The following is a 24,345-nucleotide window of genomic DNA, read 5'->3' as shown; positions in this document are numbered from 1 at the left end:
GCCCTTGACGAAAATGTAACCTTCTGTTCCGAGGACGTGAGGACGACGGTCCCATACGTTAAAAAGGACTAACATGTCAACTACAGAACTAAGCCAACCTCAGCGTGAGCTTTGGTTGTGAATGGTATGAACTTTGAACTCTTATTCACTAAAGACGTGAGATATCCTAGCCATTGAGTTAGCAACAGCAGCTGTAAACGTGGGCTAGGAAAGGACGGACGACGTATCCAGTCTAACACACAACGAAGATACTACAACGTATCCAATTTACCACCAGAGACATTCTTCCGAGGACAGCAAGATCTCTGTTGGGCAACACGACCAGCATCTACGACCAACCTACCGAAGCGCAGCTCAGAGTAAATATTTATTGCATTTCCCTTTTCCAAATGGGCGGTAATTTAGAATGCATAAGATACTGTATTTATGATAGCAGAGCAGAGCAGAGCAGACCTTTGTTCCTCAGTCTTTCACTCAAACCCAACCCCCTTTCTTTTGTGTAACCAGACGTCATGTCGTCTCCGTCCACTAGGGACATTTTCTGTATGACATAATTTGCATTCTGTGTATATGTAATTCTGTGTGATTAGTTAGGTATTTAGTAAATAAATAATTTAACCCAATTTTGTATTGCTGATTCAACTTGTTAGCCAGGGTTTGTGAAGATAACCAAGAATGTACAACTTTCAGATGAGACTGAAATAAGGTGACGATTAATATTGACTGCTATTGATGTAAAATATTACTAGGTCTTTAAGAGTTTATTCGGAAGATAACAGCTCTATAAACACTCTTTCGTGATGCCCCGACTTTCTAGTTAATTACATTTACATGATTAGCTCAATCAGGTAATATTAATTACAGAGAAAGGATTTTATAGAATAGCATGTCATATCACTTAATCCGGCATAGCCAAAGACACGACAGAAGGCAGCCAGCTTTCTTGACCACTCCATTGCTCGGCTGCACCAAGAATTTCTCAACCCTGATATCTCAATAGGAGTTGCTATGTTTTATAGATTAAGATCAAGGACTGGCAAAACAATCAACTTGCAAAAGTGAAAGCCAACCTCACGGGAAACAAACAGCATTGGGCATCCTGGACTTTGCCGAGAACTACACTTGTAGGTACCAGAAAGAGGCCCAGGGGGCTTTCTGGACCCAAGAGGAGTGCTACACTGCACCCCTTGGTAATGTTCTGCAAATGTGGGAAATGCCAGAAGACCATCACAGACGACAGTTGTATAATGATATCAAGCACGACTACAATGCTGTCAACGCATTTCTAACTGTAGCTATTGATCATCTAAAAAAACTAAAATCTGAATCCCAACAAGATCTACAAATACTCTGATGGCTGTGGGCACATTACACATCAAAAGGAACTATATCTGATGTTTGTTATGCTGTGTTTGATTTTGGTTGCCCTATACACAATTCTGGCTCCAGACATGGTAAAGGTGCCAGTGATGGGGAAAGTGCAGTAATCGAGAGGCATGAAACCACAGCAGTGAAGGTTGGCCGAGCCCTAATCAGAAATGCAAAGGAGCTCTACAACTACAGCACAGACAATCTAACAAAGGAAGGATCTCCAGATACCTGTACCCATTACCTCTGTACCATGTTCTTCATTCCCAGTGAGGACATTGAAAAAAACAGAAGTACCAGATGACAGTGACCAGATGAATAACAGCATCTCACACACACACACACACACACACACACACACACACACACACACACACACACACACACACACACACACACACACACACACACACACACACACACACACACACACACACACACACACACAGTGCTGGATGAGTATTGATGATAAAGAGATCTAATCATGTCATAAAGCCAGAGAACATGCTGTAAGTTAAAATAGGGTATACAGTGTAACACACACAAACACAATGCTCGAAGAGTTTACTGATTTATATGAATTTCATTATTGTCAATGATGTTCTTGACAGAACCCATTGTATTATATCAACTATTTAAACAAATGTATAGAAATGCTGTATATTTTTCATTCTTCAGGAATGTTTAGCATGGCTAAATGATAGGGAAATTGACTAAAGCGCAAATAGACTTGGCTACTAGGCATGACAAATAAACATGTGGTATCCATGTTTCATGTGACAATTTGAATGACATGTAGATGTTTTGTTATTGCTAGGAGGAGTTATGGTCTCATTGTGCATGTCTAGACTTTTATTTCTGTATCACATCCAGCCGTGATTGGGAGTCCCATAGGGCAGTGCACAATTGGCACAGCGTCGTCTGGGTCTGACCGAGGTAGTTGTCATTGTAAATAAAAATGTGTTCTTAATTGACTTGCCAAGTTAAATTAAGGTTACATTTAAAAATGTTTTTTTTAAAACTACACATGGAAAGCTGCAAGAAAATAATATTTAAATGTATATCAAACCATTTAGAAATTCTGACCCTGAGGTCACACATTGGTCCCTTTATTTAGAGAAATCTAGACTTGGTTTCCTCTATTGTAAATCGCTCCTCTTTCACCCCAGCTGCCAAACTAACCCTGATTCAGATGACCATCCCACCATACTGCATTAAGGAGACGTAATTTATAGATCGGCAGGTAAGGGTGTTCTCGAGCGGCTAGATGTTCTTTACCATTCGGCCATCAGATTTGCCACCAATGCTCCTTATAGGACACATCACTGCACTCTATACTCTTCTGTAAACTGGTCATCTCTGTATACCCATCACAAGACCCACTGGTTGATGCTTATTTACAAAACCCTCGTAGGCCTCACTCCCCCTATCTGAGATACCTACTGCAGCCGTAATCCTCCACATACAACACCCGTTCCGCCAGTCACATTCTGTTAAAGGTCCTCAAAGCACACACATCCCTGGGTCGCTCCTGTTTTCAGTTTGCTGCAACTAATGACTGGAACGAGCTGCAAAAATCATGGACACTCTTACTGACAGTTGTGGCTCCTTCTTGTGATGTATTGTTGTCTCTACCTTCTTGCCCTTTGTGCTGTTGTCTGTGCCCAATAATGTTTGTGCCATGTTTTGTCCTGCTACCATGTTGTGCTGCTGCCATGTTGTTGTCATGTTGTGTTGCTACCATGTTGTGTTGCTACCATGCTGTGTTTCTACCATGCTGTGTTGCTACCATGCTGTGTTGCTACCATGTTGTGTTGCTACCATGTTGTGCTGCTGCCATGTTGTTGTCATGTTGTGTTGCTACCATGTTGTCTTGCTACCATGCTGTGTTGTCTTAGGTCTCCCTTTATGTATCGTTGTGGTCTCTCTCTTGTCGTGATGTGTGTTTTGTCCTATTTTACTTTTCATTTTTAAATTGCACAGAAGGACATACAAAAAAATGCATGAAATGTATGCATTCACTACTGTAAGTCGCTCTGGATAAGAGCGTCTGCTAAATGACTAAAATGTCAAATGTATGTAGGAGATGGGGTGACCGGCCTCTGAGAAATGACGTGCAATTGGGGATTTAGGGTCATTTCTCCTTACAGTGCTTGTGTTCTATAATGTGTGTTCTTATCGGTCTACTGGTTTTACCCACCCACGTATTGCATGGACAAGAGATAAGGTACAGTATATGATGTTAGAAGAGCTGCATGTGAGGAACTGTTTGGTAGTGTATTGTTTACCAGTGGCAGAGCTACAGAATTCACTCACTTTTTTACAGGAGACCTTACATACTGAACAACTATGGCAGGGGTAGAAACCGGTCACCTCGTCCAGTCGTCCACCATTTATTTTCGGGGGGACATAAGTGTCAGCCCACTTGGAGGAGTGGGCAGAAGCCACTCCCCCGCTTGGAGTTTGGAGGAGTGGGCAGAAGCCACTCCCCCGCTTGGAGTTTGGAGGAGTGGCTTCTGTCTAGCCACTCTACCATAAAGGCCTGATTTGGTAGAGTGCTGCAAAGATGATTGTCCTTCTGGAAGGTTCTCCCATCTCCACAGAGGAACTCTGGCGCTCTGTCAGACTGACCATCGGATTCTTGGTCACCTCCCTGACCAAGGCCCTTCTCCCCCGATTGCTCAGTTTGGCCTGGTTGACAGCTCTAAGAAGAGTCTTGGTGGTTCCACTGTGTTCTTGGGGACCTTCAACGCTGCAGAAATGTTTTGTTACCCTTCTCCAGATCTGTGCCTCGACACAATTCTGTCTCGGAGCTCTACAGATAATTCCTTCGACCTCATGGCTTGGTTTTTGCTCTGACATGCACTGTCAACTGTGGGACTTTTATATAGACAGGTGTGTTCCTTTCCAAATCACGTCCAATCATTTGAATTTACCACAGGTGGATATCTAAAAACCTGTTTTCGCTTTGTCATTATGGGGTATTGCGTGTAGATTGAGATTTTTTTTTTAATTTAATCAATTTTAGAATAAGGCTGTAACTTAACGGAAATGTGGAAAAAATGAAGGGGTGTGAATACTTTCCAAATGCACTGTAAGTATATGTTGGGAGAAAGGGTTTTCGTGCCAAATAAACTTGTCTTCCAGATAACCCATAAATAGACATGCATGGTCAGGAGGTCAAATGCAGCCCATAGCCACACCATGATTTTGTAAATAGTATCAAATAGTAACAATATATATACATACAGTTGAAGTCTGAATTTTACATACACCTTAGCCAAATACATTTAAAATAAATTCCTGACATTTAGTTCTAGTAAAAATTCCCTGTCTTAGGTCAGTAAGGATCACCACTTTATTTTAAGAATGTGAAATGTCAGAATAATAGAGAGAATTACTTATTTCAGCTTTTATTTATTTCGTCACATTCCCAGTGGGTCAGAAGTTTACATACACTCAATTATTATTTGGTAGCATTGCCTTTAAATTGTTTAACTTGGGTCAAATATTTTGGGTAGCCTTCCACAAGCTTCCCACAATAAGTTGGATGAATTTTGGCATATTCCTCCTGACAGAGCTGGTGTAGCTGAGTCAGGTTTGTAGGCTTCCCTGCTCACACACGCTTTTTCAGTTCTGCCCACACATTTTCTATGGGATTGAGGTCAGGGCTTTGTGATGGCCACTCCAATACCTTGACTTTGTTGTCCTTAAGCCATTTTGCCACAACTTTGGAAGTATGCTTGGGGTCATTGTCCATTTGGAAGACCCATTTGCAACCAAGCTTTAACTTCTTGACTGATGTCTTGAGATGTTGCTTAAATATATCCTCATAATTGTCCATCCTCATGATTCCATCTATTTTGTGAAGTGCACCAGTCCCTCCTGCAGCAAAGCACCCCCACAACATGATGCTGCCACCCCGTGCTTCACGGTTGGGATGGTGTTCTTCGGCTTGCAAGCATCCCCCTTTTTCCTCCAAACATAATGATGGTCATTATGGCCAAACAGTTCTATTTTTGTTTCATCAGACCAGAGGACATTTCTCCAAAAAGTACGATCTTTGTTCCCATGAGCAGTTGCAAACCGTAGTCTGGCTTTTTTGTGGCAGTTTTGGAGCAGTGGCTTCTTCCTTGCTGTGCGGCCTTTCAGGTTGTGTTGTGGGCTATACTCGGCCTTGTCTTAGGACGGTAAGTTGGTGGTTGGAGACATCCCTCTAGTGGTGTGGGGGCTGTGCTTTGGCAAAGTGGGTGGGGTTATATCCTGCCTGTTTGGCCCTGTCCGGGGGTATCAGCGGATGGGGCCACAGTGTCTTCTGATCCCTCCTGTCTCAGCCTCCAGTATTTATGCTGCAGTAGTTTATGTGTCGGGGGGGCTAGGGTCAGTCTGTTACATCTGGAGTATTTCTCTTGTCTTATCCGGTGTCCTGTGTGAATTTAAATATGCTCTCTCTAATTCTCTCTTTCTCTCTTTCTGTCTTTCTCTCGGAGGACCTGAGCCCTAGGACCATGCCTCAGGACTACCTGGTATGATGACTCCTTGCTGTCCCCAGTCCACCTGGCCGTGTTGCTGCTCCAGTTTCAGCTGTTCTGCCTGCGGCTATGGAACCCTGACCTGTTCACCGGACGTGCTTGTTGCACCCTCGACAACTACTATGATTATTATTATTTGACCATGCTGGTCATTTATGAACATTTTAACATCTTGACCATGTTCTGTTATAATATCCACCCTGCACAGCCAGAAGAGGACTGGCCACCCCTCATAGCCTGGTTCCTCTCTAGGTTTCTTCCTAGGTTTTTGGCCTTTCTAGGGAGTTTTTCCTAGGGAGTTTTTCCTAGCCACCATGCTTCTTTCACATGCATTGCTTGCTGTTTGGGGTTTTAGGCTGGGTTTCTGTACAGCACTTTGAGATATCAGCTGATGTACGAAGGGCTATATAAATTAATTTGATTCGATTTGATTTGATATAGGAATCGTTTTACTGTGGATATAGATACTTTTGTACCTGTTTCCTCTAGCATCTTCAAAGGTCTTTTGCTGTTGTCCTGGGATTGATTTGCACTTTTCGCACCAAAGTATGTTAATCTCTAGGAGACAGAATGTGTCTCTTTCCTGAGCGGTATGACGGCTGCGTGGTCCCATGGTGTTTATACTTGCGTACTATTGTTTGTACAGATGAACGTGGTACCTTCAGGCGTTTGGAAATTGCTCCCAAGGATGAACCAGACTTGTGGAGGTCTACAATTTGGAGGTCTTGGCTGATTTCTTTTGATTTTCCCATGATATCAAGCAGAGGCACTGAGTTTGAAGGATGGCTTTGAAATACATCCACAGGTACACCTCCAATTGACTCAAACAATGTCAATTAGCCTATCCGAAGCTTCTAAAGCCGTGACATAATTTTCTGGAATTTTCCAAGATGTTTGAAGGCACAGTGAACTTAGTGTATGTTAACTCTGACCCACTGGAATTGTGATACAGTGAACTATAAGTGAAATAATCTGTCTGTAAACAATTGTTTGAAAAATTACTTGTGTCATGCACAAAATAGATGTCCTAACCGACTTGCCAAAACTGTAGTTTGTTAACAAGAAATTTGTGGAGTGGTAGGAAAATGAGTTTTAATGACTCCAACCTAAGTGTATGTAAACTTCAACTGTGTAATATATATATATATTTGTACTGGAGGATAGTTGCCAGGTTCAACAAAAAACCTGTAGAATGTGTTGTGTCCCCTCTCTGTTAAAAAAATAACTTGAATTCCTTCAGTCTTTTGTCATGTTTTTTCTTTATACACTAATGGGCGATGAGAGATATCCAAGTAAACATCACAAATTTTGAATTGTTTTATGAAATCGCCAGTGTCTCTCAAATATGAGGGCAATTGTCTTATACTGGGGCGTATAACTTCAATTGAAGTTGTTAGAATAGTGGAATACACAAGGTGCAATATTCAAATTTGGGATTGCATCAGCAGTTTTCCTCATGTCAATCACTGACAGTCACTCAATTAGCCCATGTCAGCTAACATTTTATAGATTGATAGGTAAGTTAGTCTAGCCAGCTATCTAAACATTTGGAGCAATCATGGCTGAGTAATCAGGGGCCCTGACCTCCAGGCGTCCCCATTGATTTTGTTAGTCCCTCTCACTCAGATATCCTATGCACATGGCAAAATGTGTAAAATTGCAACCAAATCTTGCTTAGGGACCCAAAAAGTGACTGATGATTGGCTGAAAGAAATCGATATAAAGAAAATTATGGGAGCTGTTTTGTTAGACTTCAGTGCAGCTTTTGACATTATCAATCATAGTTTGCTGCTGAAAAAACAGGTGTGGTATGGCTTTACATTGTCTGCCACACAGAGGGTGTTCTTTAATGGAAGCCTATTACTAATGACCTTGTCATGTCCTGACCAGTATAGAGGATATTTGGTTATTGTAGTTTTGTCAGGACGTGGCAGAGGGGAGTTGATGTATGTGTATGGGGTTTGTCACTGGTCTATGTCTGTGGTTCTATGTATAGTTAATTGGGGTTGGACTCCCAATTGAAGGCAGGTGTGTTGAGTTGCCTTTGATTGGGAGTCCTATATAGTAGGGTGTGTTTGTCTTTGTGGTTTGTGGGTAGTTGTTTTTGCACTGCGTTTTGTTAGCCTGCAAAACTGTTCCTGTCGTGTTGCTGTATTTTCTTGTTTTCCGTGGTCAACGTCCTTTAATAAATATGTTGTTGAACACGCAACCCGCTGCGCCTTGGTCCATTCCTGACGACAGATGTGACAGACCTACAACTAGCCTTGAGTAAAGCCTATGTACGCTGATGATTCAACATTATACGTCAGCTACCACAACAAGCGAAATCACTGCTACACTTTAAGAGCTGCAGTCAGTTTTACAATCGATGGCTACAAATAAGCTGGTCCTAAATATAAAATAAATAAAAGCATTGTATTTGGGCCAAATCATTCGCTAAACCGCATCTAAATCTTGTAATGAATAATGTGGCAATTGAGCAAGTTGAGGACACTAAACTGCTTGGTGTAATGATTGACCAGGGAAGGGAGACTTTGATGGGGGTGGGGGCCACAAAAAAACTGAAATCATGAGGGGCTGCATCGGCTCGTGGGTCTGCGTACCCGCATCCACATCCAATAATTCCCTAAATTCTAGACCTCTCCTTAATCTGATAATGAATGGTGTGGCTGTTGAACAAGTTGAGGAGATTAAATGACTTGGTGTTACCTTAGATTGTAAACTGTCATGGTCAAAACATAGACTCAATGGTTGTAAAGATGGGGGAGGTCTGTAATAAAGAGATGCTCTGCTTTTTTGACCACACACTCAACAAAGCCAGCCTTGCAGGCTCTAGTTTTATCTTATCTTGATTATGGTCCAGTCATATGGTCAAGTGCTGCAAAGAAAGACCTAGTTAAACTGCGACTGGCCCAGAACAGAGCCACACATCTTGCTCTTCATTGTAATCAGAGGACTAATATTAATACTATGCATGCCAGTCTCTCTTGGCTAAACGTTGAGGAAAGACTGACTGCATCACTTCTTCTTTTTCTAAGAAACAATGTGTTGGAAATCCAAATTGTTTGCATAGTCAACTTACAAAGCACACACACACTTACCCCACCAGACATGCCTCACAGCACAATGGCTTTCCCCCATGTGACCTACTTGTTGTGTGTATGTACTGACATGTATGTGTAACTGACAGATGCACACACACTACATGTTAATGTTTTTTAATGTATGGCAATTGTAAAGTCTTTTGTAAGACTAGCTGTTGCCCTTGGCGCCAGCTAATGGGAATCCTAATAAATAAAATAAAAAATAAATAAAAAAGGAGACAAACACACACACACATTCTAACACACGCACTTTACAAACAAACACATTGTAATATTGTAGTATTGTACATTTCTAATAATAATTGAGTAAGAATGTAATAATGTGTGTATGAAGTATTGTAGGCTGTTGTTTTGTTGTGATGTAATTGTTTTAATCCTGTTTGGATCCAAGGAATGGGGACCTAATAAATACTAAATAACCTACTAAAGGCTCTGGGACAATCCATATTACTTTCGATTTTTCTTTTACACCCCTTCAAATAAGTGGATTTAGCTATTTCAGCCACACACATTGCTGACAGGTGCATAAAATCGAGCACACCGCCATGCAATCTCCATAGACAAACATTGGCAGTAGAATGGCCTTACTGAAGAGCTCAGTGACTTTCAACGTGGCACCATCATAGGATGCCACCTTTCCAACAAGTCAGTTCATCAAATTTCTGCCCTGCTAGAGCTGCCCCGGTAAACTGTAAGCGTTCTTATTGTGAAGTGGAAACGTCTATGAGCAACAACAGCTCAGCCACGAAGTGGTAGGCCACACAAGCTCACAGAACGGGGCCGTGAGTGCTTAAGCAAGTAAAAATCGTCTGTCTTCAGTTGCAACACTCACTACCGAGTTCCAAACTGCCTCTGGAAGCAACATCAATGCCAAGCGTCAGCTGGAGTGGTGCAAAGCTCGCCGCCATTGGACTCTGGAGTAATGGAAACGCGTTCTCTGGAGTGATGAATCACGCTTCAGCATCTGGCAGTCCGACGGATGAATCTGGGTTTGGCGGACGCCAGGAGAACACTACCTGCCCGAATGCATAATGTCAACTGTAAAGTTTGGTGCATGAGGAATAATGGTCTAGGGCTGTTCTGCACAGAGCCCTGACCTCAACCCCATCAAACACCTTTGGGATGAATTGGAATGCCAACTGCGAGCCAGGCCTAATTGCCCAACATAAGTGCCCGACCTCACTTAATGCTCGTGGCTGAATGGAAGCAAGTCCCTGCAGCAATGTTCCAACATCTAGTGGAAAGCCTCCCTAGAAGAGTGGAGGCTGTTACAGCAGCAAAAGGGGGACCATATTAATGCCCATGATTTTGGAATGAGATGTTCGATGAGCAGGTTCCCACATACTTTTGGTCATGTAGTGTAGATTCAGCCGCGGTCCTACTTTTTCTTGAGCGGATGGTCAGGGGGTCGGAACAGAACTGCAAATACCTTGTAGACTGCAAATTCACCTCAAGAAGCCCAAACAAATACAATATTTTACTAAAATATAATAATTTCAAACCATGCTTACATTTATATACGATCACGTTTTTATAGTCTTATGCAGAACAATTCAAATAGATATAATAAAATAAAAACGTTTTAAAAAATCTTAGAATTTGGGGAACTAGAAGGTAAATTACTAGAATAATAATTTCCCAAGGATATCTAATGATTTCCCACTGACTGGCCGCGTGGGCATGCAAATTGGCCACAAAAAGTATCTAAAGGCGGACCAAATCTGTGTCTGTATTTGGTTAGCGTCGTAGGTATTTCAGTGTTCGATCATTCTCTGAAAATGGCATCCGGGGAAAGGGCTTTCTGGCTTGAACTATAGAAGCATAAGAGCAAACGTCAAACCAGATTCCAAGTAGGCCTATAATCACTATTACTTCATGGTGCGAGGCGCACACATTGCGTCTTGGCACGCATCCACTTCAGTGAAAGCGGGTCAGGATTTTCTCACTCGTGCTCGCGCAATGGCGGAGGCGAGCCCCAACAGGAAATCCCCGAGTCAGCAAGTAGCCTAATCCACGTAGTCTATTGCAATACATTCTCAGTAGACCCTTTATGAGCAAATAATTCGCAGTTTTAGCGAATCCTTGAATTCAGACGACAATAATTGGATAGACGTATTGCTCGACACCTACAGGACTGGGAAATGCATTCTAAAATGTCAGGATCAATCATTTTATAAAATTTGTCATGGGTTTTTCTAGTCACTGAAATACAATACATTAACCCCATTGAAAGAAAGCATATCCCTTATAGAATACCCGAATATTCTTTAGTAAACGGCCTGACATGTGATTTTGATATTGCTTGTTTGTTTCATACTCATGCAAGTGTAGAATTACTTATCCACACCAGATTAACATAATAGAATAGGAGTAGAATACATTGAAATGGTAGACTACACCCGCTGCAACCTGGTCTCAGAGAATGTTGTATTATTCTGTACATACATTTGAGAAAATCTCCAATTAGTATGACGTTACGTTTCATATGGTATGTATTAATTTGTGGATGTTCATCATCCATTTCGTATGATTTGTAACAAATTACAGCAGCTACTCTTCTTGTGGTCCAGCACAATGTTACAAATTTGCTAAATGTACAATATGTTACGAAATCCAATTTGTTGTGGCTAATGTTAAGGTTAGGAGTTCGGTTAAAGGGTTAAGGTTAGGGGAAGGGTTAGCTAAAAGGGTTAAGGTCATGGTTAGCTAACATGCTAAGTAGTTGCAAAATTGCTAAAATGTAGTAAGTTGCTGAAAAGTTGCTCAAATGCTAAGGTTGTCCATGATGAGATTCAAACATACAACCCTTGGGTTGCTAGACATTCACGTTATACGCCCACCTATTCATCCATCCATCCATCCCAATCAACCACTCTCCTTTCGTTTTTACCTTATGTAACCTTCTGGCTTATGTAACCATACCAAACATAATATAGCATACTAATTTGATTGTCCCGGAATCACGTTTACTATATTACTTCAAGTGTATGAGACCAGGCTGTATTTATGGAAACGCATTCTATCATGCATTATCTGTTTGTTATTAATTTCCTCCTAATGGCCTAGCCCGAAAATTATTTCTAGGCAGCCTCCATCGGTGTTAGAGAAAAATACAGAAAAAAGTATTATTTACCTTCCATGTGTGCGCTAGTCTGACTTCTGCGATCTGGACACACCTTCCAAATAGTCCACGCCTACTGCGTCCAAAACCTTGCCACTGGGTGGGGTCGACGCCAGGATTCGCTTTAATTGGCCCCCAATGAGAAACTTAACAACTCTATGTCGCGCAGGTCCCAGTCCGACATGGGTCGAGCGATATAAATAGTGTCTTGGTGCCTTGGTGCAAGATGAGCACCGACACCCGATAGACTTGCATTTGTTTCCCTACCAGTACATGAACATAGCAAAAAGGATGCTGCAGCAAGCCCTCAAAGTGTCTGGTCGCAGTATGACCCCGCTGATCAAGTGGATGGACAATTGGGCTGAGAGCTCAGTTGGCCGGAAGAAGGCAGAGGCGGCGCACAGGGTGAAAACCCTGGAGGAAATGCCGGGACCCACCGTCGCCAAATTTGCCTGGGACCTCTTCGCCAAACGGGGACTGTCCCGCCTCCACGAGCTGCAGGTAAATTATTTTGATGACTTGTTCATTTTTTTTCTTTTTAGTCACGACTTTCTTTATATTAAAGCAAGATAGGCGCGTGAATGTATGGAATTAGTGTTTCATAATGTCTCATAAACAGCAATACCATAACGAATGTTTCATTGGCAGATTTAACTGGTCATCACACATTGTCTTGTAATAGATAGATTATGACATTGCTGTTGGGTGTGGCATGGTGCTGTAGGGCAGACACTCTGTCACAGCCTCTCCTTACATGTAGGCTACTGTACAACTTAACCACCAGTGTGTAATGTAATTGCCCAGCAATTAAAAAGCAATGAGAGGGCCAACATAAGCTATACTGTGATGACCTAAATGCACCAGACATGCAGTTGCATATGCATAGACTATGTTAGATAAATGGTATACATACATCAGTTCTCTTACACTGATAGGGCATTGAGCAGGAAAGTGCCTTAGGCCACTAGGGCACTTTTCTGTTTACCTGCTGCCTCATAGGTGTAGATGGGGAGCACAAGGAGCAAGAAGGCAAGCTTTCTATCACAGCTTGACTGGCGCTCCCAAAGCTTTGACATTTTTTGTACAGATTTTGTCCATACACTTTACATCAGCAGCTTTAAAATTAAATGAAATTGTATTTAAAACATGGGCCGAATACAACAGGTTTAGACCTTAGTGAAATGCTTACTTACTGGCCCTTAACCAACAATGCAGTTTTAAGAAAAACACGTGTTAAGTAAAAAAATAGATAAGTAAAAAATAATTCAAGAGCAGCAGTAAAATAACAATAGCAAGGCTATATACAGGGGGTACTGGTACAGAGTAAATGTGCGGGGGCATCAGTTAGTCGAGGTAATTGAGGTAATTGAGGTAATATGTACATGTAGGTAGAGTTAAAGTGACTATGCATAGATGCAAATAGTCTGGGTAACCATGTGATTAGCTGTTCAGGATTCTTATGGCTTGGGGGTAGAAGCTGTTAAGAAGCCTTTTGGACCTAGACTTTGCGCTCTGGTACCGCTTGCCGTGCGGTAGAGAACAGTCTATGACTAGGGTGGCTGGAGTCTTTTTTTAGGGGCCTTCCTCTGACACCACCTGGTATAGAGGTCCTGGATGGCAGGAAGCTTGGCCTCAGTGATGTACTGGGCCGTACGCACTACCCTCTGTAGTGCCTTGCGGGCGAAGGCTGAACAGTTGCCATACCAGGCAGTGATGCAACCAGTCAGGATGCTCTCGATGGTGCAGCTGTAGAACTTTTTGAGGATCTGAGGACCCATGCCAAATCTTTTCAGTCAATCTTTTTCATGCCCTCTTCACGACTGTCTTGGTGTGTTTGGAACATGATAGTTTGTTAGTGATGTGGACACCAAGGAACTTGAAGCTCTCAACCTGCTCCACTACAGCCCCGTCGATGAGAATGGGGTCGTGCTCGGTCCTCCTTTTCCTGTGGTCCACAATCATCTTCTTTCTCTTGATCACGTTGAGGGAGAGGTTGTTGTCCTGACACCACACGGCCAGGTCTCTGACCTCCTTATAGGCTGTCTCATCGTTGTCTGTGATCAGGCCAACCACTGTTGTGCCACCTGCGAACTTAATGATGGTGTTGGAGTCGTGCCTGGCCATGCAGTCATGTGTGAACAGGGAGTACAGGAGGGGACTGAGCACACGCACCCCTGAGGGGCCCCCGTGTTGATGATCAGTGTGGCGGATGTGTTGATTGCTACCCTTACCACCTGGGGGGCGGCCCATCAGGAAGTCCAGGATCCAGTTTCAGAGGGAGGTGTAGTAGTCTGTAATAGTTTGCAAGCCCTGCCACATCCGACGAGCATCGGAGCTGGTGTAGTACGATTCAATCTTTATCCTGTATTGACGCTTTGCCTGTTTGATGGTTCGTCGGAGGGCATAGCGGGATTCCTTATATGCTTCCGGGTTAGAGTCCCGCTCCTTGAAAGTGGCAGCTCTACCCTTTAGCTCAGTGTGGATGTTGCCTGTAATCCATGGCTTCTGGTTGGGGTATGTATGTACAGTCATGTACGTACAGTCATAGAACTGTAGCTAGGTCTGCTCACAACATGTTGATGCTACGTCCATAGAAATAGATTATTTCTAATTCTATGGATGGTTCCATCTCCAGTGAATCATACCATCTATATGCGTTGTGTACTAATGTGTTGTCTTCTCCCAGCTTGAGGGTGTGAAGCGCTATGGGCCGATGTGGAAGACCAGCTTCGGCCCCATCCTGACGGTGCACGTGGCAGAGCCAGCCCTGATTGAGCAAGTGCTGAGGCAGGAGGGCAAGACCCCCATCCGCTCTGACCTCTCCTCCTGGAAGGACTACAGGAAACAACGAGGTCATGGCTACGGACTGCTCACAGCGTGGGTACCATTACTCTCCTCCTCTGCTGTCTCCCCTCCCATGCTTGTCATGCTAATCTAAGCTCTTCTGACATCCGGTTCATGTGCTGTTGACAGGAAGCAGGAAAGATTAACAGAGATGAAACAAAGACTTAAAGGGATACTTCAGGATTTTGGCAATGAAGCCCTTTATCTACTTCCCTAGTCTGATGAACTCGTGGATACCATGTCTCTGTGTGCAGTTTGAAGGAAGTTGCTAACTTGCATTAGCACATTTGCTAACTAGTGTTTAGGGCAATGAATGGAAGTCTATGGTATTAACTAGCATGCAGTTACCATAGACTTCCAGTCATTGTGCTAACACTAGTTAGCATTGGCTAGCGAAACTACCTCAAACTTCCTTCATACTGGATGCAGAGACATACAAATGGTATCCATGAGTTTGCCAAAATCCTGAAGTATCCTTTTAAGACAAAGGACTAATTGGTCTAGAAGGCAGACAGACACAGACAGAGAGTCAGATGTCAGCCTATGATCTATTATTACCTATGGGTTATAACCTAATGAGCAGGAATATGAAAATGCTCACAGTTCAATTACAGTTCAATCAAGTAGCCTACAGTTACAGTTGGCTCAGCCTGTATAAAACATGTAAACTATTGGATGTTTGCTGTGCAAACTCATTGATGACATTATTTTCTGTTTACCTTACTTAGGGTTGCAAATAGCTGGGAACTTTAAATTCGTTCCCTGTTTTTCCAAAAAACCTGGTTGGAGGATTCCGGATTTCCTGCTTATTCCCTCCTTATTACAGGAATTTTCGGGAAAGCCATGGAATTTATTGAAAGTTCCAGGAATTTTGCAACGGTAACATTTACTCTCTTCAGTGAAGGGGAGGAGTGGCAGGCGGTGCGGAGTCTCCTGGGGAAGCACATGCTACATCCAAAGGCGGTGGAGGCCTACGACACCACTCTAAATGCCGTTGTTGATGACCTCATTGCTAAGCTCCGCCTCAGCAGGCGCCAGGACCCCTGCGGTCTCGTCCCGAACATCAGCAGTGAGTTCTACCGCTTCGGCCTCGAAGGTAAGACCTATTTGCACTCAACCTGTTCTCTTTGTTTTTATACGGTGGCATATGAGTTCAGCATCCGAGGTCAGGTGTGAGGTTATCTGAGATCAGTCCCGTAATAAGATACAAGATCAGGAAGCAACTTTATTGTATCAATGTCAATTAGCATTGAGGGCTTCTAGTTTAGTCCATTTACATTTTAGTCATTTAGCAGACGCTCTTATCCAGAGTGACTTACAGTAGTGAACGCATACATTTCATACATTTATTCTCCGTACTGGTCCCCCGTGGGAATCGAACCCACAACCCTGGCGTTGCAAACACCATGCTCTACCAACTGAGCCACACGGGACCTTACCACCACACGGGACCGTACCACCACTTACTTGTGTATGGTAGGATAGGGTACTCTGACAAGTCTATAATAGGCTTGATTGTATCTGTATTACAGAGGGAAAACAAAACAAAGCCCTTCCGGAAAGCCCTTCAAACCCTTCTCACCCTTGACCTGTGCCTGTCTTCCTCTCTGCAGGGATCTCCTCAGTCTTGTTCGAGTCCAAGATTGGTTGCCTAGACCCTGTGGTTCCCACAGAGACAGAGTGTTTCATCCAGTCCATTAACACCATGTTTGTCATGACACTCCTCACCATGGCTATGCCCGCCTGGTTACACAAGCTGTTCCCCATGCCCTGGGACACTTTCTGCCAATGCTGGGACTACATTTTCCAATTCGGTGAGCTGCCATCTTTGATAGCCTCATACTATTGTTACATATTGTGTATTTATTCCTTGTGTTATTATCTTTCTATTATACTTTTTTTCCTCTCTGCATTGTTGGGAAGGGTCCATAAGTAAGCATGTCACTGTTAGTCTTACATTAGATCTATTTAACCCCACTGACCTACTTATGATTATTAGATGCCCTCAGTGTCACGCCCTGACCTTAGAGAGTCTGTTTTATTCTCTATTTGGTTGGGTCAGGGTGTGACTTGGGTGGGCAAATCTATGTTTATATTTCTTTGTTGGCCTAGTACGGTTCCCAATCAGAGGCAGCTGTTTATCGTTGTCTCTGATTGGGGATCATACTTAGGCAGCCCTTTTTCCCACCTGAGATTGTGGGATCTTGTTTTTGCATTGTGCTGTCTAGCCCTGCAGAACGTTACGTTCGGTTTTGTATTTTGTTGGTGTTCATCTAATAAAGAAAGATGTACGCTTACCACGCTGCACCTTGGTCTCCTCATTCAAACGACGAGCGTAACACCCAGTGGTTAGTTACCCTCAACGGATTGATTTCTAGTAACTTGCTATAAATCGTTCCCATGCAATAGGACCCATAGTGTGTGTGGCTGCCTTCCATTCATCACCTGTAATCCCTGTAGTAAGCTTTCCCGGAGGTCTATTTTTTATTTTCCAAGCTGTACAGATTCCCTTAGTTGGACTAGAGCTCCTTCAGACCTGGGTTCAAAAACTATTTGAAATACTTCAGCTGGAATTGATTGATGATTGGTGCTATGGAAACAATGCAAGCCCCGCCCATCTGGCATTTGTTAGGCTAAAGCAAACGCTGAAAGTATTTAAAATAGTATTTGAACCCAGATCTGAGATTTTTTACTCTGATCTGACCCCTGATCTCTCTCCTTGCAGCTAAAGGTCACATTGACCAGCGTCTGAAGGAGGAAGCGGAGAAGGTGGCGCGGGGAGAGAAGGTGGAGGGTCGATATCTAACCTACTTCCTGACCCGCACAGGGCTGCCCATGAAGACAGTGTACAGCAACGTCACTGAGATGCTTCTGGCTGGAGTGGACACGGTGAAGAAAATCTCTCATGTCTTCTTCCTCTTGCATCTCTCCCTCCTCGTTGTCTTCTCTGTCCTAATCGCTCCATCTTTGAGCCTGCTCTTTACTATTAGTTTATAAAATATCCAATAGTCATACATCTCCATTTCCTCTCACTCCTAGTCAAAAGTATACTATATCATTGAGTAAATCACAGCATACTACCTCTTCTTAAGCTGTAAGGAGCTCACTATCCTCTCCATCCACTGCTAGTGACCTTATGGTGAACGATCTTTCTGTCGTACTGACCTGTTGTGTCCTGTGTGTGTTCAGATCTCCAGCACCATGTCCTGGTCCCTGTACGAACTATCTCGGCACCCCGAGGTGCAGGTCTCGCTGAGGGAGGAGGTACTGGCCGTGATGGGGGGTCGGAGGGTGCCTGGGGCTGTAGACGTGGCTCGCATGCCCCTCATGAGGGCTGTGGTGAAGGAGGTGCTCAGGTAAGTGCTCATAGCTTCTCATTATATAATTAAGGGGAGCTCATTTCATCCACTACCAATTTGAATGAACTATGTACCCTGATTCAATCAACTACAACCAATCGATCAATCATTAGACTGATCAGTCACACCGACATTGTTATGTTTTGGCTTCTCCAGACTTTATCCTGTTATTGCGGCCAATGCCAGGGTCATTGCTGACAAAGACATCCAGGTCGGAGACTACCTCCTCCCCAAAAACGTAAGTGTTGACGTGATGTTGAGTGCTTCTTTGTCCAAATTTTTGGAAAAATCTGATGTAATATTAAGGTGGGAAGAAGGCTAACATATGTAATGGAAGGATTTTACCAAGGTTTTTTAACTGATTCCTACCAACAGTATGTCACAATTCTATCCTATCCAGACTCTGATCACCCTCTGCCACTTCGCCACATCCCGGAATGCAGCATTTTTCCCGAACCCGGATACATTCCAGCCCCATCGCTGGCTGAACCGGTACAAAGGCCACCACCCTTACGCCTCAGTGCCCTTTGGCGTGGGCAAACGCAGCTGCATCGGCCGCCGCATCGCAGAGCTGGAGGTCTACCTGGCACTGGCACGAGTGAGTAGATCTTTGGTCACTTTTACAGCTAGGCTTTGGCAGTGAGGTTCTCTGGAAATGACATATCCTTTCCATAGCGTTTTGAGTCCCAGTACATTTATCCTCATAGTGGACTTCCATTCTTCCAAGTACTGTACATGTGAGGGGCGCCCTCTCATTTTCTCAACCCCTCTCCTGGGCCCCTCAGATTCTGATGCAGTTTGATGTGAAGCCCGATCCAGAAGGCAGTGGTGCAGCAGTCAAACCCATGACCCGGACACTGCTGGTGCCAGAGAGCGAGATCAACCTGCAGTTCATCGAGAGATGAGCCAATGACGTGCTGAACACTAGCTATGTGCATTTGACAGTGACTGACAATCCCAGTCTCTCAGAGTGAGACAGATGGGAGCACTGGGGAAGAAAGAGGGCCCAACTGAAGCTGAAACCCTGCAGGCCTCAACCCACAGACCAGGCCCTCAGACCCTCAGAACTCAAGCCCAGATGGTTTGGGCTTAGTACTTTAATGACAAGTGATTTTCCATCGCAATACCAGGTTGATTACCCTTGCACCACTTAAACTTAGTGCTTTATTCAATAATGGTCATGAATGCAATATCACTTATACTTACTTGTGGTTTAGATTGTAGCCAATGATACTACCAGTAGCCAATGATATTACCAGTGGAATCTCTGATAACTAAATTATGTTCCTCTCACCTAACTAGACATGAATTGCAATTTTACAGATTTTATTAAATTCAGTTGTAAGTATGCATCTTGATCATAGCATGTAATGGTCAGTCCACAAAAACCACAATCACCCCTTTAGACAATCTTCAATATTCATTTATTATAGGCCTATTTGTGTACAGTACCAGTAAAACATTTGGACACACCTACTCATTCAAGAGTATTTTTGTAAAAAAATATTTGACTATTTTCTACATTGTAGAATAATAGTGAAGACATCAACACTATGAAATAACACATGGAATCATGTAGTAACCAAAATATATGATATATTTGAGATTCTTCAAAGTAGCCACCCTTTGCCTTGATAACAGCTTTGCACACTCTTGGCATTCTCTGAACCAGCTTCATGAGGTAGTCACCTGGAATTCATTTCAATTAACAGGTGTGTCTTGTTAAAAGTTAATTTGTGGAATTTATTTTAATGTGTTTGATCCAATCAATTGGGTTGTGACAAGGTAGGGGTGCTATACACAAGATAGCTCTATTTGGTAAAATACCAAGTCCATACTAGCTCAAATAAGCAAAGAGAAACGACAGTCCATCATTACTTTAAGACATGAAGGTCAGTCAATCCGGAACATGTCAAGAACTTTGAAAGTTTCTACAAGTGCAGTCAATGATGAAACTGGCTCTCATGAGGACCGCCACAGGAAAGGAAGACCCAGAGTTACCTCTGCTGCAGAGGATAAGTTCATTAGAGTTACGAGCCTCAGAAATTGCAGCCCAAATAAATGCTTCAGAGTTCAAGTAACAGACACATCTCAACCTCAACTGTTCAGAGGAGACTGCGTGAGTCAGGTCTTCATGGTCGAATTGCTACAAAGAAACCACTACTAAAGGACACCAATAAGATGAAGAGACTTGCTTAGGCCAAGAAACACGAGCAATGGACATTAGAGCGGTGTAAATCTGTCCTTTGGTCTGAACAGTCCAAATTTGAGATTTTTGGTTCCAACCGCCTTGTCTTTGTGAGACGCAGAGTAGGTGAACGGATAATCTCGGCATGCATGTTTCCCACCGTGAAGCATGGAGGAGGTGGTGATATGGTGTGGGGGTGCTTTGCTGGTGACAATGTCAGTGATTTATTTAGAATTTAAGGCACACTTAACCAGCATGGCTACCACAGCATTCTGCAGCAATACGCCATCCCATCTGGTTTGCGCTTAGTGGGACGATCACTTGTTTTTCAACAGGACAATGACCTAACACACCTCCAGGCTGTGTAAGGGCTATTTGACTAAGAAGGCGAGTGATGGAGTGCTTCATCAGATGACCTGGTCTCCACAATCACCCGACCTCAACCCAATTGAGATGGTTTGGGATGAGTTGGACCGCAGAGTGAAGGAAAAGCAGCCATCAAGTGCTCAGCATATGTGAGAACTTCTGTTGGAAAAGCATTCAAGGTGAAGCTGATTGAGAGAATGCCAAGAGTGTGCAAAGCTGTCATCAAGGCAAAAGGTGGCTACTTTGAAGAATCTCAAATATAAAATATATTTTGATTTGATTAACACTTTTTTGGTTACTACATGATTCCATGTGTGTAATTTCATTGTTTTTATGTCTTCACTATTATTCTACAATTTAGAAAATAGTACAAAAATAAAGAAAAACCCTTGAATAGAGTAAGTGTGTCCAAACTTTTGACTGGTACTGTATTATCCTAGAAAATGCAACTTATGTTTACAGCTGTGTTGGTAATGCATTGTTCTGTTCATAACCAGAACAGTTGTAAGTCATTCCTTAGCTTAGACAAACAGAAAGCAACTTATTCCTCTCTAATTTAAATCATAGATTGGCAGAGGCCAAGCCAAACCAAACTTCAGTTGCATTTATTAATGTTTACGCATTGCTGATGAAGATGCTATAAAATGATTATAAATATGCCATGTACTGCCTTTAGAAGAGTGTTATTGAATTATTATTAGTTTGGACAAAACTGTGATGTTTCTATCAGAATGGTGCTCATATGGTGCTTATATAGTGTTCATTAGAATCTTAGTGAAAAATGGCAGCTGGTGGGACTAACATGGTGCTTCATATACTCCCACCTAGGTTACTCTTGTTTACAAACACTTTTGTCTTTTTAAAAGTCTTCTTATCTTATATGAAGTCATACTCAGTTGTACAAAACTATGTATCCTCTGTGAGTTGTCTGTATCTCTTACGTCAAAAAAAGAATTTGTGTGTTAGCCTTTTTCTACATCTAGAACCTGACGTGACTTGTATGATGTGGTGCTTCAAAATGCTTCTTTCTCTGTTGGCATAACACATTATAAAAAGGTACAAAAAATAATTTTGTAATTGTTCGCTATTAAAAGAATGTCATACATGTATGCATGGTCTTCTGTTTTCCTAGAAATGTGAAAGTCACGCTACCTTGGGGCATATTTTCCTGTCAGGCATTCTGGTTGTAGCTTGTCTGTGGTTCAAACTGATGGGATAATATTTAGACATGAAGGCAGGTGATTCTGGGAATGCCGCTGCTGGGTATCGCTGTTCCTGTGAGACATGTCTGTGGGGACATTCATTGTGCTACCTACTGTTCATTAGTGCTAAGTTTGCAGGTCAACAGTTTGCATCACTTAACCGCTCTACCCCCACTTACATTCTACAAAACCCTCATCCTCCTATCTAATCTTTGGCTGCCCTGTGGATGACTGATGAGAGAGAGAGGGTTTTTTACAAAACCCCTGACTGTCCAAAAAGACCCCAATCACACTGGAACAAAGGTTGACTGACAGGAATCAACCCTCTAGGTTAGGAGTTATGTTAACGGGTACATTGCAGTAAGAGGTCTACTCAAGTAATATGTTATTGTGATTGGGTATGCATCTCTTTCTGAGTAAAATACCAAACACACTTTACCTGCAATTAAACTTGCTTCACTCTCCAAAATGTTCTGGTTATGAACAGAACAATGCATTACCAACACAGCTATAAACATATGGTGCATTTCCTAGTATTATACATGAATAGGCCTATAATTAATATTGAAGACTGCCTAAAGGGGTGGTTGTGGTTTTGGTGGATTGAAATGCCAGAGCAAAAACATCTATAGCCAGTGGCTGTTGGTCTATTGGAGGTAATAGTTCAATAATATAAATTCAGTCAGAGCTGAAATGTTTCCAAAATGGTTAATGATTCATAGGCTCTTTTTTTCTCTTATTTTCCCCCTCTGCCTGGCAGAGGCAGCAGCAGAGGCCTTAGGTGTCTGTGCTGGACTTTAACAGGTGACTGTAAGCAGTGTGTCTGTGCCTGTCAGTGGCTATACTGACTCAGAGGTATAGTTTGTATACTGTCTGTTGTCTGGTAAACAGACAGCACATAGCAGGGTGTGTTGAAGGGGATGTGGATATGGGGTACATCAGTGGTATATGATTGTATAGGTGGAAAGTTAATGGCAAAAGTTGAAATTGGTAGCACAAACGATAGATTTTGATGATTGATTTGGCTTTTTCAGAGTTGCCCAATTCATTAGTGTGATTGTCCTTCCTAATTTTAAAAATAAAGTTCTATAAAATAAATAGTCCTTTGTGAATCTGTTGGTAAAATCAAAGATGGTTAAGTATGAAGATAAGTAGAAACTGCTTCGCGATGTCATGGCGTCCTTGGCTAGCTCATGCCTAGAAACACATCTTCAGGTCTAAAGGTCATCTCGCGCCGAACTTCACATGTGCAGGCCATCAAATCAAATCAAAGGTATTTGTCACATACACATGGTTAGCAGGTGTTAATGCAAGTGTAGTGAAATGCTTGTGCTTCTAGTTCCGACCATGCAGTAATATCTAACAAGTAATCGACCAATTCCACAACAACTACCTTGTACACACAAGTGTAAAGGAATGAATACGAATATGTACATAAAGATATATAAATGAGTGATGGTCGAACGGCGTAGGCAAGATGTAATAGATGGTATGGAGTGCAGTATATACATATGAGATGAGTATTGTAGGGTATGAAAACATAAAGCAGCATTGTTTAAGGTGGCTAGTGATACATTACATCAGGATGGCAAGATGCAGTAGATGGTATAGAGTACAGTATATACATATGAGATGAGTAATGTAGGTTATGAAAACATTATATGAAGTGGCATTGTTTAAAGTGGCTAGTGATACATCTAATTACATCAAGATGGCAAGATGCAGTAGATGGTATGGCGTACAGTATATACATATGAGATGAATAATGTAGGTTATGTAAACATTATCTAATATAAATAATATAAAGTGGCAAGTGATAAATTGATTACATCAATTTTCCCATTATTAAAGTGGCTTGAGTTGAGTCAGTATGTTGGCAGCAGCCACTCAATGTTAGTGATGGCTGTTTAACAGTCTGATGGCCTTGAGATAGAAGCTGTTTTTCAGTCTCTCGGTTCCAGCTTTGATGCACCTGTACTGACCTCGCTTTCTGGATGTTAGCGGGGTGAACAGGCAGTGGCTCGGGTGGTTGCTGTCCTTGATGATCTTTTTGGCCTTCCTGTGATATCGGGTGGTGTAGGTGTCCTGGAGGGCAGGTAGTTTGCACCCGGTGATGCGTTGTGCAGACCTCACTACCCTCTGGAGAGCCTTCCGGTTATGGGCGGAGCAGTTGCCGTACCAGGCGGTGATACAGCCCGACAGGATGCTCTCGATTGTGCATCTGTAAAAGTTTGTGAGTGTTTTTGGTGACAAGCTGAATT

General features: G+C 42.7%; 1 protein-coding gene and 1 long non-coding RNA gene across 2 annotated transcripts; both read left to right on the top strand.

Annotated features, from left to right (window-relative positions):
- The first annotated feature begins 3,896 nt into the window (after nucleotides 1-3,896).
- On the top strand, nucleotides 3,897-8,109 carry LOC145859538 (uncharacterized). The gene is made up of 2 exons (XR_014379762.1): nucleotides 3,897-4,263; nucleotides 5,859-8,109. It is a non-coding gene; the product is annotated as an uncharacterized LOC145859538 (long non-coding RNA).
- Nucleotides 8,110-12,203: 4,094 nt separating this feature from the next.
- On the top strand, nucleotides 12,204-21,991 carry LOC106565446 (25-hydroxyvitamin D-1 alpha hydroxylase, mitochondrial). Its single transcript, XM_014132592.3, has 9 exons — nucleotides 12,204-12,626; nucleotides 14,812-15,002; nucleotides 15,869-16,065; nucleotides 16,583-16,783; nucleotides 17,695-17,858; nucleotides 18,159-18,325; nucleotides 18,485-18,566; nucleotides 18,729-18,926; nucleotides 19,114-21,991. Exons 1-9 carry the CDS (start codon nucleotides 12,399-12,401, stop codon nucleotides 19,231-19,233), a joined length of 1,548 nt encoding a protein of 515 aa, XP_013988067.1. The 5' UTR covers nucleotides 12,204-12,398; the 3' UTR covers nucleotides 19,234-21,991.
- The last annotated feature ends 2,354 nt before the right edge of the window (nucleotides 21,992-24,345 follow it).

The sequence above is a fragment of the Salmo salar genome, chromosome 12 (assembly GCF_965601325.2).
Source record: "Salmo salar chromosome 12, fSalSal1, whole genome shotgun sequence".
NCBI classification, from domain to species: Eukaryota; Metazoa; Chordata; class Actinopteri; order Salmoniformes; family Salmonidae; genus Salmo; species Salmo salar.
Note: the sequence above shows the minus strand (reverse complement) of the source record. Positions and strands in the feature narration are given on the sequence as shown.

Bases quoted from the DNA above. Each gene is read 5' to 3' on its own strand.
- LOC106565446 (XM_014132592.3), top strand. From the start codon at position 12,399: ATGAACATAGCAAAAAGGATGCTGCAGCAAGCCCTCAAAGTGTCTGGT. The intron at 18,326-18,484 runs GTAAGTGCTCAT...TGGCTTCTCCAG, and splicing joins GTGGTGAAGGAGGTGCTCAG to ACTTTATCCTGTTATTGCGG. The intron at 18,927-19,113 runs GTGAGTAGATCT...TGGGCCCCTCAG, and splicing joins TCTACCTGGCACTGGCACGA to ATTCTGATGCAGTTTGATGT.